The sequence below is a fragment of the Perca fluviatilis genome, chromosome 5 (assembly GCF_010015445.1).
Source record: "Perca fluviatilis chromosome 5, GENO_Pfluv_1.0, whole genome shotgun sequence".
NCBI lineage: Eukaryota > Metazoa > Chordata > Actinopteri > Perciformes > Percidae > Perca > Perca fluviatilis.
Window position 1 is genome coordinate 2,052,966 of NC_053116.1, and position 16,414 is coordinate 2,069,379.

Here is a 16,414-nt window from a genome sequence, read left to right on the forward strand (position 1 = left end):
CAAGGGCGTAGGAACCGGGGGATATTGGAGACAGTCGCATTTGTCCCACCCAAAAATTATATCGCGGAGGTGAAATATATTTTATTTTGAAATCTTTAACTCGCTTGCTTTTATTTTTAAAGCGCAACACAGCGTCTTGTCACCAGCCCGCCCCCTCAATGGCTCAGACTGTTTGAGAAGCGGGAGTCTGCAGCTGGCAAGAGGCGACAGGTCAGAGGTTAAGATGAAAAGACAGCAGCATCTCAGTTTTAGAGAAGAAAAGAAAGAAAGGAAATGTGAGTTTGTAATAATTTTGTCCAGGAGGATAATTATAGTTTCTGTCTAACGTTAGACTTGTTGATGTTAAGCTGATGTTGTGATTCAACATAGCTAACTAGTACACTCTTGCTAGGTAACCGTTGTTACTATTAACATAACTAGGCAACGTTGGCTGGCGAAAATATGCCAGACTTTCCAGTAAAGTAATGGACAAAAGCGATTTGACACTAAAAACAGTATTTAAGATGATTGTAAAAGAACATGATTTTTCTATTAACTTAACCCATGTAACTTGAAAACGAGTAACATTACACATCTCCTACATCTGGAAAGGAGTTAGTCTGTCTGTGTGTTTTTCGCTTGTTCTTGACATTCCCATCAGTATTTTTCTATACCTTATTCATCTCCACTGCTTTCATTTTAGAGATCAGATGAAGTTCAGCTGGAAACTAACAGTGGTGAGGGTGATGCAGGGAGAGCCAGCACTGCAGAGCTGCAGGTAGGTGTTAAATGAAGGGTGAGGTGATTTTAGTTTGTTGATCATGATAAGAAGTGAACATGGTTTCACTTAAACGATAATATAACAAAATTTTAATATTGCACTAGCTTTCCCATCAGTATTTTCTATACCTTATTCACCTAACCTTAAAGGGTTAGAGTTGTGGTGCTTGTAGTAACTGCAGTCTCGTCGCATTGTGTGACATTGTGATTGTTTTCCTTTTAGGGTGTTCAGAGCAGGGACAGACAGCTGAGAGACATTGAAGTCAGGGGACAGAGGACAGAGTCATATCAGCCACACCCAAAATTAATTGACACTCAAGTTCTGTCTAACAGAACTCTCTCCTTCCAAGAGCGGTGGTACAAGGACTTTCCCTGGCTACATGATGATGCAGTGCAGAAGGGGGGTTGGTGTTTTTGTTGCATGAGAATTTACCAGGACAAACTCACACCATTTGCTGTAAAATCAGAGCCCGCCTTTATCAATTCTGAATTCAAAAATTGGAAAAACGCCATTGAAAAATTTAAAGCACATGAAAGTAGTCATACAAACCGCCATGCTGTCTCTGTGACTGCACAAGAAAATCGTCCTGTAAATGCACAGTTGTCCAGTGCTTTGGCAAATCAACAAGCAGACAACAGGCACTGTCTGGGGAAAATTGTGAGTTCAATCAAATATTTGGCACGGCAGGGACAGGCCTTGAGAGGACATGAGGATGAAAAGAGTCATTTTTATCAGCTCTTGAAAGACAAGGCAGAGGATGATGTCCTTTTAGCCAAATGGTTGCAGAGGTCCCAGAAAGACTACATCAGTCCACAGATCCAGAATGAAATTCTGTCTACAATGAGCAACAATATTGTTAGTGAAATAGCTGATACAATCGGAGATCTACCAGTTCTTCAGGATGCAGTTATTATGGATGGAACACAAGACATTTCCGGGCAAGAACAAGAAAGTATTTGCCTGCGTTATGTTGACAATGACCTGAAGCCCCATGAAGAGTTCATTGGTTTGTATTCTGTTTCTGATACAACAGGAAAAAGCCTTGCTGGAGTAGTTCAAGATGTTCTGCTGAGATTAAACTTACCAAGGCAAGGTTTACGAGATCAAACTTATGACGGGGCATCTAATATGGCCGGGAAGCATGCTGGTGCACAGGCACTGATAAAACAAGAGCAGCCACTAGCACTTTATGTTCATTGTGGGGCCCACTGTACTAATTTAATCACACAGAAAGCTTGCTTAGCCTCTGTTCTGATCAGAGATTCATTGGACTGGGTCAACCAGCTTGGAGTCCTTTTGTCTCATTCAGGGAAGTTTAAGACGATCCATGCAGCAATAGCACATGCAGAGAATCCATCATGCACTGCAATAAAATCCCTGTGTCCCACAAGATGGACAATACGGGGAAAAGCCATCACAGCTGTTTTGTCACAGTATGGGTCAGTGCTGGCGAGCTTGCAGGAGATGGCTTGTGGTGCCTCAAATACTGCATCTACTGCTAATGGCCTGCTAGGGTAGTTTAGGAAAGGCAAAACAGTTCTGGGTCTCATCTTTGCCTCACCAGTGATTTGTGTGCTTGAATGCCTGAACATCTCTTTTCAGAAGAGAACTGAAACCATTGCTGGCATGAGGGCTGCTGTCAAAGTTGTTAGGACCTCACTCAAGGCCAAAAGAGATGAGGCAAGTTTCACAACTCTGTTTGAAGAGGCGACGGCTGTGTTTCAGTCTTGTTAAGCCCATTACCATTCCACAGACCAGACCACCCCCAAAACGCTTCATTGAAGGAGCTGAGGCACATCAGCCTAAAAGTGCCAAGGACCACTACAGAGGCGAATTATCCATCAGGATAAACTTGACTTACTGGACAAGAAGTCAATTTGAAAGAAATTTGTGGCTGCAAATGACAAGAGGAAAAAACATTTAGGCTCTTTTGCCTAGGCAAGTGTTTGTCAACCTTTTGTGTGCCACGGCACATGTTTGACACTAAAAACAAATCACAGCACGCAAATTATTGAACGCAGGACTGTACAGTGCTATCCAACTTTTATTTGTGACAGAAAAAACTACATAAGAATTGATATTTATCAGTTCATTACATCCATTCTAATATCTTTTTCGTTTACCTTTACCTTCACACACCTTAGTGGAAATGTGGAAGGATATCACACTTGAGAGTAAAAACAAGTTGGTTTATTTGTTAAAATTCTTGATGCTGTTTTTGCCTTTCACCTTAACATGTATCTGTTCATTGAAGCATAAGATACAACTAAGAAAAGAAAATGTATTCAGAAAATTTTAATTCAAATTTTGATCAATATGTTATTTATTAATCTACAAAACTGGATGATTAGGCCTGCAATTAAAGAATTGAGTTGATATTTATTACTGAATTACTGTCATTCAAAATGTGTTTTCCTTTATCTTTACAAATGTATCTTTTTAGTAGAATAAAGTATGTTGGTGAATGTTTTGCAGTGTAGTTTTTATGACATATTTCTGTTCAAACCATTAACGGATCTGTCATGTTTCTGATATGTGTCCCCCCCCAATGTTAAACTCATTCCTACGCCCCTGGTATCGGGTATCGACAGATACACAAAGCCCAGGCATCGGTATCGGGACTGAAAAAGTCAGATCGGTGCATCCCTGGGATAGCTGCACAGAATAAATCTCCATGGTAACTTATCTGCCTCTGCTTTCGTGAAACCAAGTCAAGGCTTAATAGATCCAGGATACCTGGGAAACCCCGGCCTAATCTGCTATCTAGGTTTTGTGAAATAGCCCCCTATTTCTGTAGAGTGGTTGTTGTGTCCTGAACACTGACCTGAACATGGCTGCTATCAGAGTCCCAGTCTGCTGCTGGTCTTCTGGGGACCTGGTTGCTCCGCTGCTCCGGGTTCTGGTTGTCCTCCATTCCTCTCTGGTCCTGAAGTCCAGCAGATCTCCACTGGGGCTGCTGGACTCACTCTGGATTCTGTTCAGGACAAATCAAATCACGCAGAGATATTCAGGAGTTCCATTTCCTTCCTAGCTACTACATGAACTCTGAGTAGTTTGGAGAAAACAGCATCATATTAAACCGTGAATACATCTTAAGGTAAAAACAAACACTACCATAACGCTGGCTTTTCGGTGTCTACCCTTCACAATAAAAGCCCAGCTTAAATTCACTCAGAGCATTTCACTGGAACAGGAAACTCAATAAAAAGTTATTTTGCCGAAACTAGATATAAAACAAAAGCTACACACTATATCTTATTAAATTGCTGCGAGCAGTAAATTCACCATTTCTACAGAATGCAAAAAGATAACGTCATCTCGGAGACAGCTGTCTTCCTGTCTCACTCAGACTACGTTGTTTAGGTGTGCTAACTTACAATAATAACTTTACTGTTCTCAAAATACTTCCGCTATAAATAGTCGGGTTTGTTTGGGACAGTGTGAAAGCTCATCTGAACTCGGGTCCAGATCAAAAATCAGAACTCTGGACCGCTTGAAAACGGAGGTCCCGGTTCAGGTGGGACCGCGATCCGACCCAAACACAGGAAGTGGACCAAAAACAGAGCATTTACTAGCCTGCAGTTTCAACCTTTCACACAGTTTACGGACTTAAATATCTGATTTAAGGGATTACCTGTGCAGGTTAGTTCCCCCAATAAATGTGAATGCCTGAAACTCGTTTTTTACATTCGTCTTTTCCAGAGAGTCAGCTAACATTAAGATTACAGTTACCTCAAAACAGTGGCCTAGGTTTTAACAGACACTCTGCTCCAACTCCTCTTTAACATAACAAAACAATAAGAATTTTATTTCTTTATAATTTTAATTAGAATTTAATGATACAGCCAACAGGGTATACTGTTGCACTGCTTAGGCAACACACTGTAATCTGCTCACATTGTTCACCTTCTTCAAAAATATTAGAAACACTAAAGCAGAACCAGAAAACCCAAGACCTTATAAATTCAGTGTCGCTTCATTATTTCTGAGAGCAGAAGAGTGGGCGAGTTTCCCTCTGATATTCTGTCCAATCAACAAGCGACTGGTTCCACCACGTGACGTGTGTTTACAGTGTTTGCTGCGTTTGATAAAGTGCAGTGTGACGCAAACCGAACCAAAAGAAAAATGTAACAATGTTACAACTTCATCCCCGAATCACACCGAGTCCACTGAGCTATAGAGGAGCAACAAACGGAGCAGACAGTTGCTCAGGTTCCCTGAACCTTAATAACTGCCGAATGGGAAGCTAACGCATGCGCAGCTCTGTCTTCTATTCTCTTTGAATGCCGTGTAAAAGAACAGTTATTAAAGTGTTTACCTGATTGTGTGCAGGTTTACCTGGAGCTCTGTCTTCTTAAAACTCACTAATAACAAACAACACAGATATCCCGCGGCCAGCCACACATCACAGTGTAGCAACAAGACTTCCTGTTTCCTCCAAGTCAGGGTTTTTCAGATTAAAAGTTTAAAATGAAAGAACGTCACCACCTGGAGGTCAGAAGGGGAAACATCAGATACACATTCAGTTTATTAATCAGTTGGTGGTGGACTGGAATGAGTACATTTACTCAAATACTGTACTTAACTCGAGGTACTTGTGTAATAATGTACAGCATTTTAATAACTAAAATTGGTGGTGATGGTGCAGTGGATATTACACGTGCCTTTGGTGTGGGAGATCTGGGTTTGATTCCCACTGCGATACATCACCCAATGTGTCCCTGAGCAAGACACTTAAACCCTAGTTGCTCCAGAGGGGTGCGACCTCTGACATATATAGCAATTGTAAGTCGCTTTAGATAAAAGCGTCAGCTAAATGACATGTAATGTCGAAGTATATGGAGAAATTAAAGAATATAGATTCATTTTGAGAATTTTTATTCACTTTTTCACCAGACTCCATTTAATTAAAACAGAAATTTTATGATTATTAAACACACTTATTTCAAAGTGGACAGAAAATAAATAAAACTATCAAAAGCCGTCTTGGTTCATCTTTCCACTGTTCCAACAATCACCACTCTGGTTTGGTTGAAATAAACCCTTAATTCACCCATTTACATGTGGAGATATGCTGGCTCTATACACGCTAAAAGTCCTGATTATTTACATAGAGTCTGGTGGAAATATGCTGTATAAATACAACAATAACACTCCCAACAACCAAGTGGGAAACTGATCTGGCCTTGTCTCCCACCCCTGATTACTGCGAACACATCTGTAAGAATACATTTTCCATGACTGCTAACACAAACCTGCAGCTTATACAATATAAAGTCATTAACAGAACTCACATCACCAAAACTAAAATGTTCAAAATGGGCGTAGCAAACACAGGTATCTGTTCACAATCTATGACTATCTGTCAACCAGTTCACTCTTTCTGGATCACTTTCTGGATCACGGTCACTGAGACACTGTCCACCACCCTGAGCTACAGCATCCCGTCATCTCCAACACTCTGCCTCCTTGGTGACAGCTCCGAAATCCACATCCCGCAAAAATTCAGGAATCTGTTGTTCATTTCTCTAGCTGTCGATAAGAAAGTAGTCCCCCAAAACCGGAAATCAAAGAATTTATGCCACATCAATCACTGGACAATTTTAATCTCAGGATACATTTCAATGGAAAAATACAATGCACACAGAAGGAAGCAAATGTCAGCCTTTGAAGACACCTGGTCCCCATTTCTAACGTTGCTAAATTCAAGAAACTAACTACAATCCGTGTACATTACCAGACATATACCTCCCTCCTAGTTCGTTTACATTTATATCATTTAATTATTCTATTATCCCTAAAAAAAAAGTAATCATTAAAACACACAGCATTTGACCCACTTCTAACAGGACTAACCCTTCAAAGGAAAGGAGCGTAATATGTAGTCGTAGCCACAATAACATACATGCAGGAGGAAACAGCTTGGCTCTGAAAACATGTTCATAAGGCAGTGTGAATGCGCTGGTGTCTTTTAAGGTAACTACTACAAGACAAAGTTTTCCCACATTGATCACAGCTGTACAGCTTCTCTCCAGTGTGAATGCGTTGATGGTTTTTTAGGGTATCCTTGCGTGTGAAAGCTGCCCCACATTGATCACAGCTGTACGGCTTCTCTCCAGTGTGAACGCGTTGATGGTTTTTTAGGGTATCCTTGCGTGTGAAAGCTGCCTCACATTGATCACAGCTGTGTAGACTCTGTCCAGTGTGAACTCTCTGATGAATCTTGAAATATCCAGATGATGTGAAGGATTTGTCACAGTGTTGACAGTGGTGACGTTTGGGTCCCTCTCCTCCTCTCCGTTTCTATAGCAACAGACAAACAGAGAGAGTTAGTGAACAACCTTCTCTAAACCCTGGACTTGCTCTCACTCACAATTTGAACTCTTCATACTATAATTTATGACAAAATGAAGGAACATATGTGCTGGTTGCAGACATGTTATTATGGAAGCAAATGTACTTTATAACTTTTAAAAGATCCAAAATATTGTACATTTTTCAGCTGCTCTGAACTGAAACCATCATAATCATAGCATTCAAGGAGTTAGGCTACTAATCATTTGCACAAATTAACAGTTGTAGCCTACTCTTTGCCTTAAAAGTGAGCAGAAGATAATGTTACTCAGGAAATTTACCATGAAGATCAATTACAACCACTTATCTACAATGCTAAAATATGATGTGTAGCCTACATAACTCTCTCTCACTCACTACGTTTACAAGCAGCCAATAACCCGTTCAAAACTGGAATATTAGCAATAACCCGGTCCCGCACGGGCATGTAAACACCGGCAAAAACACGAATATGCTCATATTCCTGTTTTTAAAAACCCGAAAATGATCCCTGGGTTACCCCTTTTCTAACCCGAAACTTTGGTCATGTATCGGCATATCCCCATCAAAAGGAACATTGATTTGTGTTCTGCGCATGTTCTATTCGCAAGGAATCTTGGTCCTTTGAGTAGAGGAACTTCTTGTATGCGCCAGAAAACCTGCGCGCAATATACCGGAAGTAAACAAGAAGTAGAGGTAAACATGGCGAGACGCAGCACAGCACCACACTTTTGGAGCGAGGAGGAAACCAATTTCTTTATTAGGGTGGTGAAAACCATGAATATAATGTCTTTTGTTGACGGCAGAAAGTACCGAGATAGTGAGATTTATAAGAAGGTGACCGAAAAGTTCTGCGAAGCAGTGTTTCGTCCCGTCAGACACGCTAACCGTGCGTCGCCGTTTACATCGGGATATTGCCAATTGATTACAAATTCCATGTATACAGGAGTAACTCTCTCTGCTCACGCATGTAAACGGGTTATTCCGAATGTTTCAGAAACCCGAATAGTGACCTTAACCCGAAAATTGACAGCTTGTAAACATAGTCACTGTCTCTCCCTCTCTCTCGTATGGGCTAAAATATACATTTCCTAAGTAACATATTAACTCCCACTGCAAACCAAGAGAGAGAGAGAGAGAGTTAGTAAACAAGCTTCTTTAAACCCTGGACTTGCTCTCACTCACAATTTTAACTCTTCGTACAATCATTCATGACAAAATGAAGGAAAATATGTGCCAGTTGCAGACATGTTATTGTGGAAGCAAATGTACTCTTCACAACTTTTATGAATTCCAAAATATTCTACATTTTGCAGGCAAGTTGTAATGAAACAACTGTAACGCTGTAATGAAACAGCTAGAGAAAGCTTGGCAGACGATCGCAGACCGCCTGAATGCATAAGCAGCCTAAAAATATACATTTACTGACCACTGCTCTGAAACCGTCATAATCGTACCATTCAAGGAGTTAGGCTACTAATCATTTGCACAAATTAACAATATATCCTAAATGTTAACTTGAAACGGGTAAACCTTGGGGTGCATTCAAAGTTATTGTAAAATACCATTTTCCCATCTGTTTTTGTCGTTTAACAGCAATTTACTGGTAAAATAAGCTATTATTGTTATGTTATTATTACATTTTTAAGAAATCATTTAAATTCCTCCCTTTTTTGTTTTTGTTCTGGGACGCTTCAGTCTGGAGTAACCCTTTCCTTCGCTCACCTCCTCCTTCCTCTTGCTCCCTCGCTCCTCTGAGTCTCCCGAGGCCTCAATGACAACTTTCCTCTTGCCCTCCTTTTTCTCCTCCTTCTCCTTGTGTTTCTGCATGTACTCTGCGATAAGGTCGGGGCAGTCCCGGTTGTCTTCCGGCTCCCATGTGTTATCCTCACTGGAAAGGTGAGTGCAGACAGAATCAGAATCAGAAGAATCAGAAAGGGTTTTATTGCTAAGTACGTTTTTTAACACATACAAGGAATTTGTTTTGGTGTTGTTGGTGCACATCACACATTCTCTAAATGGATGTATAAACAATATAAGTATAAGTATAATAATAATAAGAAAATCTGGTCAGGCTTTGTTTTTAGGCAATAAATTCTCACTCTAATTGCTAATTCGTATTACTCCTTTTTTCTATTGCCATTTTGTAAGATTATTTGCCGGTCTGCAACTTGGTGTCAAAATACCAAACCTTCAATTTTGAGGGCACGACACAATGCCGAAATTTATGCTGTAGATTATTTGCAATTATAAATAATATTATAGACTCATACTTACTCTAAAAAACCCTTCCATTTCAGCAGAAATTCTACTCTTCCCTTCACCACTCTGCGGTCCAAAACCTTCTCCACCACACACTCCTCCTCCTCCTCCTCCTCTTCCTTAGCTGCTGCTGTGGCGGCTTCTGCAGCTGCAGGAGGTGCTGCAGGCTGCTCCTCCTCCTCCACCTTCTTGCCCTTCTTTCCTGCTACGGTCGCCAGCTTGACGTCTGCTGAGGGCGCCTTTGGTAGACCCAAGGGGGAAACATGCAGAGATAATGATACAAGGGCTAGAAGAACTAATGGGAGGTGGGAGTTAATTATAGTTTACCATGTTTTACTATATTAAAATGTTCTGTTTGAATAGAGAAAATGCAAGGGCTGATGAGGTGACCAATCCATAGGACTTCAGAGTGTGAAGTATCTCCTGCATTAAAACTGAAATAACTACTAAAATGTAAGCCACAAAAGTCATTAACTGGAGCTACAAGCTACGTGCACAGTAGCCTCAATCAACAATGAATAATCCATTTACCAGAAAATCGCCAGATGTTCCTTGCCTTGTTTTGATCGTGCAACAAGGCAGACCTGGTTGGTTCTTTCGGGGAATAATTGTAAAGATTTACAAAGAATATGTTTAACGTTATGCCATTTTATATCTAACTGGGATGTTTTGGGACCGATTGTGGCAGGATTGCTGCGGACGAGGCAATGTTACACAGGGTGATACACTGGTTAGAGCAAATGACGTTTAGCCATGTATGCAGCTAATTTAAATAGCTCACTACTATTTTGTGTCATCATGTCAACAGTTAATTTCATTTTATATTACATATGGCTAGGGTTGGGTACCGTTCACATTTTTGCCGGTGCCGGTACCAATGCCTGAAATTTGGTTCCGGTATTCAACGGTACCTTTTTTTCAGTAACGATGACCCTTTAACAAAAAAATTAATTTCAGTTGTCAAAATAATTTCAAACATATTTATGCAACTTTGCAAGGGGAAGGGGCTGGAGGCAGCAGGTCTGTGTGCGCTGCAAAAAATTCACCGTTGTTTGGAAAGAAAATTGAATTTGGATTTTATCTACCTAGGCGGGTCTCAATTTACCTGGGTGGTGCGCCCAAGTATAACCAATGTAGGGGAAACTCTGCTTCTAACCTCAGTAGTGTGGACGTGAGGTGTAAACATAGCAAAAGATTTTCATTTGAAAAATGTTAAATAGTGTTAGGTAACCCCCCAGGTTTACAGAAATGGTTTGTTGACAAGTAACCAAATGGCTCAGAATTACATGAAATCAATGTGTTGTTAAAGTGGTATTTTGTTTTTCCAATCAGAGGGGTATTGCACAAAAGTAGAATTTATGAATTCAGGATAACCGATAAAGCAAGTCTTGACCTAGTCCCATCAGAGTATCCTGGCGTTCTTTGTTTCACGACGGCCAAGCCGGGCTGAGGAGGAGCGACTAGATCGTGTCAGGCTGAGGAGGAGCGACTAGTAGGGGTGGGGGAAAAAAATCGATACAGCATAGTATCGCAATATTTTCTGTGGCAATACTGTATCGATACACAGACGCCAAGCAGGGCTCGACATAAGCAATGGCCCGATGGCCCGGGGCCAGTAAAAACGTATGTCGGGCTAGTTGATTAGCCAGTGGTTCTGTCTGCTGCATCAGCAAACGTCACACAGAGTGGCACGAAGCGTGTGAATGTTAACATTTCACATTTTCACCTCAGGTAATTTATAACCAATTAATTTGGATACAAGCGTTGCATTTTGGAAGATAGATTGGATTCTGAACAGCAATGCCCACGCTGCGCACACACATACAGCAGGGCCCGAGGTGTGTGCGTTACTTCAGCACATGTAACTGACTGGAAACGTTACCGAGGATTATTTACCGCCGATGGCGCAGATGAAATAACGCTACACTCGTTACTGTAAGTAGGTAGCCTACAATAAAACCTCCATGATTAAAGAGTCAATACTTATCAGTATACCCACCTACCTGTTGTACAGGCATAAACATGTAGAAATCGATATCTCAGTCTGCGCTGTCCACAAACACAGCTCTACTCTGCAAATAGCGACTTCACAAACGAGCTAAAATGAAATATGTCAGTTTGTAGTCTGTTTATCTTAATTTGCAACCAATCTTGAACTTTGGACAAACTCTTGTAAACGTAGCTGCTGTCTAAACGAGCCATCCTCTCCGCTGGAGCGGTAAACCTATGGATGTATTATAAGACCAAAACAAATACATGTGGCTACTTAATATGCACGTCAATGACACCGCGTTCTTCATTCTTGATAATGTTGCCGGTTGTATTATTTAGCAACAACATTGTCTTATTTCAAATGAGGCATACAGGATGAATGCTAGCCTGCTTATCAGTCCATTCATCATTACAGCTGCTGTTTTCCACAACTTTTCACTTCAGGCTCTTTGACAGTGACATTTTTTCCTGACAACAGGCCTTTCTTTCTGTAAGCATTTTCCACCAATCAGGACACTGATTACGTTTCAGTACTCAAGACTTTAACCATCACTCCTCAGTGAACTGCCCCCTAATCTGAGATCATTTTCTAGTTAAGTAGCCTATCTAGTTATCATTATGGATTTTCCATGTTTTTAGGGGTTTGCTTACACTAATACATGTAAAAAATATAGCATTAATTGCGTATTAGGTATCATTTTATTTTCTTTATTAGAAAGTCCGGCCCCTGGAGTGTCTGCTTAAAAAAAATTCTGGCCCTTGGAAAAATGTAGTTGATGTAGTAGCTTTGCTGCTAATGGCACAACATCCAGTGGCAGTGGCTAGCTGTGTTATAACCATTTTCTGAAGCTTCATGGTAGGTGCGGCGTATATATTTTCCTGCATTTTTGTCCTTTGCCAATCACAGCTATGACATTTCTTTCAGGGCGAGTAAAAATGTAGAAGGGGCCAGCAAAACTCTGATCTATTGGCCACGGGGGCCAGTATCGATCTTTTATTATATATGTGTAGGTCAGTTTGTCTGCTTGACAATCTGATTTTGCAGCAATACAATTGAAGTGAGCTGAACAGATGTTGACAAAGTTTCCTTTTGGGGACATAATTTGAAGTTGGAAAAAGTTAATGAATTGCAATATATCGCATAATATTACAATATGTTTAAAATCGCAATAATATTGTATTGTGACATAAGTATCATGATGATATCGTATTGTAAGGCCTCTGGTGATTCCCACCCCTGGCGACTAGGTCGAGTCAGGCTGAGGAGGGGCGACTAGGTCGAGTCAGGCTGAGGAGCAGCGACTAGGTCGGGCCAGGATTAAGTAATTTGGATAGATGAGCAGTCACGGCTGTCATCAACAGACCGCGAGGTCGATAACAGGTTTACTGATGCTAAAATAGAGAATACGCGTTTTGCATACTTTACACAGAGTTAGCAGCAGCTTCTTATGGAAGTTTGATGAAGTGAAACACATTATTTGTAAAGAAGAAACACGGCCGCTGTAATGAAACAGCAAGAGAAAGCGTGGCAGACGATCGCGGACCGGCTGAATGCGTAAGCAGCCTAAAAATATACATTTACTGACCACTGCTCTGAACTGAGACTGTCATAATCATACCATTCAAGGAGTTAAGGCCATTTTATAGTAGTGTGTAAAATCGACAGCAAAGCCCCGCAGACCCATCTGCGTCTACACCGGACCCAACGCCATAGCCTGACGCGCAGCTCTTGAAAAATGTAACTACACGTTGCAGCGATGCACGTCGCTCAGCCATGGCTTGGTAGCGTTGTATTTCCCCCAGCTCATTTCCTAGTTCTCCTTCTCTATAAACAATGTGAAATCAAGGAGAGGATTAACTTTTCCTGCTACAGATTTCCCACCTTGGTCAGAAAACACAGGGGAGACACTGTTTCCCTCACTATGACTCTAGAGTCAGTACTTGCTCCAAAGCTAATTGCCGTCACTCTCTCACTTCTCCCTCGCTCTACAACACACTCCCCACACACACACACACACACACACACACCGGCTCGACGTACACACCAGCGCACAAGTATAAACATCAGGCCACTAGGCTACGGCGAAAGCTCTGCGTGGACCCTGTGCACAACTGTAAAACGGTCTTTAGTCTACTTTAGGCACAAATTAAAAGTTGTAGCCAGGGCTGCACAATATATCGTAAATGTTGCGTTAACTTGAAACGGGTTAACCTCTTGGTGCATTCAAAGTTATTGTAAAATACCCTTTTCTCATCTTTTTTTGTTGTTTAGCAGCAATTTACATTTATTATATTTTTAATAAATAATTTAAATTTCTCCCTTTTTTGTGCTGATCTGAAAAATGTATCCGATCTGTGAGTCAAAACCGTGATCCAAACCGAACCGTGAGTTTGGTGATCCATTGCACCCCTACTATTTTTTATGCATGTGTATATTGTAATGTAGAGAGTCATTTATATATAAATCCTAAAAGACATTTGTGAAACCCTCTGTGTGCATTCATTAATATTGAGAATAGATTTTTGGGACTCTTCAGTCTGGAGTAACCTCTTTCCTTCGCTCACCTCCTCCTCCTTCCTCTTGCTCCCTCGCTCCTCTGAGTCTCCCGAGGCCTCACTCACAACTTTCCTCTTGCCCTCCTTTTTCTCATCCTTCTCCTTGTGTTTCTGCATGTACTCTGCGATAAGGTTGGGGCAGTCCCGGTTGTTTTGCGGCTCCCATGTGTTATCCTCACTGGAAAGGTGAGTGCAGACAGAAGAAAATTTTGTCAGGCTTTGTTTTTAGGTAATACATTCTCACTCTAATTGCTAATTCATATTATTACTTTTTTCTATTGCCATTTTGAAAGGTTATTTGCGGGGCTGCAACTTAGTGTCGATATATACACTACTGGTCAAAATTTTTAGAACACCCCAATTTCTCTAGTTTTTTAGGGACTGTTCATTATTTATTTAAGGGACCACCGGAGGAGTTTTGGGACCTTTAACCAAAAAAGACATGACCCTCCCCTCGCCAGTAAAAAAATTCCTATGACCCTCCAAAACAATTTGGAAAAAAGGCATGACCCTCCCCCAACAACTTATCGATACCTTCTGCACTGGTTTGCGCTTAGCAAATATATACTACCATTGTTTTTTTACAGCCATGACATACGTGTCTAAACCTCTGCATTCTCATCTGACGCATCCCACTCCTCTGTTATGGTGTGGGGGCCATTTCAGTAGATTTACTCACTAACATTGTTGTGGAAACACAATAAGCATGGAAACTAAATGCACACTTCTTGCATTATTGCATTACTTGAAATACTAAGTTACTCCTCTAGTAAACTAGTATTCACATGAAATAAAACTATAAAATATTGAGACCATTCAGCAAGGCACTCTGGGTAACATTCAACACACAAACTGGTTGCTATGGACTCGTCACTAGGCTTCCTCCACTTTGCTGTTTAAACAAAGTGAAATAAACGTATACAAGTCCAAATCTACACAAAACCCCCAATCAATTAGTAAGCTGACATCAAATGTGGCATTTAGGAAACCTTTATTGCAACCTTGGCACGGTAAGATGTCCAGACTTCATATCATTTTCGTCCTGCTGCTCTCATCGTCAGCCAGGAAATACTTTTTTTTTTACTAAAGCAGTATATGAAATCAGATGTATTACCTACCACCATTTAGTTGTTTTGTGTTAAAGCGCCCATATTATGCTCATTTTCAGGTTCATAACTGTATTTAAGGTTTTACCAGAATAGGTTTACATGGTTTAATTTTCAAAAAACACACTATTGTTGTTGTACTGCACAGCTCTCTCTCACTGCTGCAGATCCTCTTTTCACCTGGTTTCTGTTTTAGCTACAGAGTGAGACCTATTTTCATCTTCTTCTTCTGTACTATCTTTGATTGCACTCGCACATGCGCAGTAGTTCAGATGTAGAGCATGTCAGCTAGCTAACTCTAGAGACAGTAAAAGAAAGCCTGTTTCTCCAACTTTGGTCAGTTACAAGGCAGGATTAGTTGGGAGACTTCTAAATGAGGGCGCACATGTAAGTAGTTCTTTTGTAGATTATGGTGAACTTGTGTGTGTTGTAGCAGTGCTTTGCTATTGAGAACGACGTAGCATGCTAGCGTTAGCGTTAGCCGGCTAGCGCTAGCATTAGCCGGCTAACGCTAACGCTACGAGCTAACGGTTGTGGTTAGCCAGCTCATTTCGGACTGTGACGTCACAGTCCCGAGGCCGATTTTGAACAGCTCACTAGGAGACTGGAAGCAGGACACATTCAGAAACCGTATCTCACTCAAAACAGCATGGATGGATTTTTTTCAAAGTTTGTATGTGTGTGGAAGCACCAGAGACACAAAAGAACACCCCAAATCCCAGAAAAAGTGTTTTTTTCATAATATGGGCACTTTAAAGATATTTATAAAATATCTGATCATGCCAGACGATAGACTGTTATACAGTCTATGTGCCAGACATAATTATTCCACTAATTTTTTTAACAATGCAATTACCTGTTTCAGCCACCAGGGGGCAGCTCCCCCTGCCCCACAGCAAACTCATGGGTCAGACCCATCTGACTGGTAGCGGGGGCCGAGACTAAGAGCTACATGGAACAATATGCACCAAACAAGCCACTGTGAAATTTTGCTGTTTCATGAATACAAATGTTGGGTGACCCCCCCACCCCCCATCTGGACTGAAAAATATTAGATGACACTCCCCTCAATAAAGAATGAAAAGACATGACCCTCCCCTATTTTCCTCTGGTGGTCCATTCCATAAATACCAAACGGTCCCTTATTGAAATTTTAGCAGTCTGTCCAATGAATAGCTTGACATGGTACAAAGGTAGCCTAAGTGGTGAACTGCCTGAGGTTAAAAAAAAGTAAGGTTACCCAAAACTGAAAAAATAATGCACATTTCAGAATTTTACAAAAAAAAGCCTTTTTCAGGGGACAAGAAATGGGTAAACAATGTAAAGCTGTTCTGCAGCAATGGAGGTTGATCAAGCTTTGAAAGTTGGTGCTAACAATTCCCACAGGTGTTCCAACTTGTCTGGA

At 41.0% G+C, this 16,414-nt stretch overlaps 1 protein-coding gene across 1 annotated transcript in view; it reads right to left on the reverse strand.

The window, feature by feature from the left end:
- Positions 1-5,225: 5,225 nt before the first annotated feature.
- The window catches only part of LOC120558496 (chromobox protein homolog 1-like), a 47,421-nt gene continuing 36,232 nt past the window's right edge, over positions 5,226-16,414 (reverse strand). Inside the window, exons 4-8 of the mRNA XM_039799515.1 lie at positions 13,913-14,081; positions 9,371-9,594; positions 8,819-8,984; positions 7,018-7,063; positions 5,226-5,248 (exon numbers count right to left, since the gene is read on the reverse strand). Coding sequence (XP_039655449.1) covers positions 5,226-5,248; positions 7,018-7,063; positions 8,819-8,984; positions 9,371-9,594; positions 13,913-14,081 — 628 coding nt within the window. The remainder of the gene's footprint in view (positions 5,249-7,017; positions 7,064-8,818; positions 8,985-9,370; positions 9,595-13,912; positions 14,082-16,414) is intronic.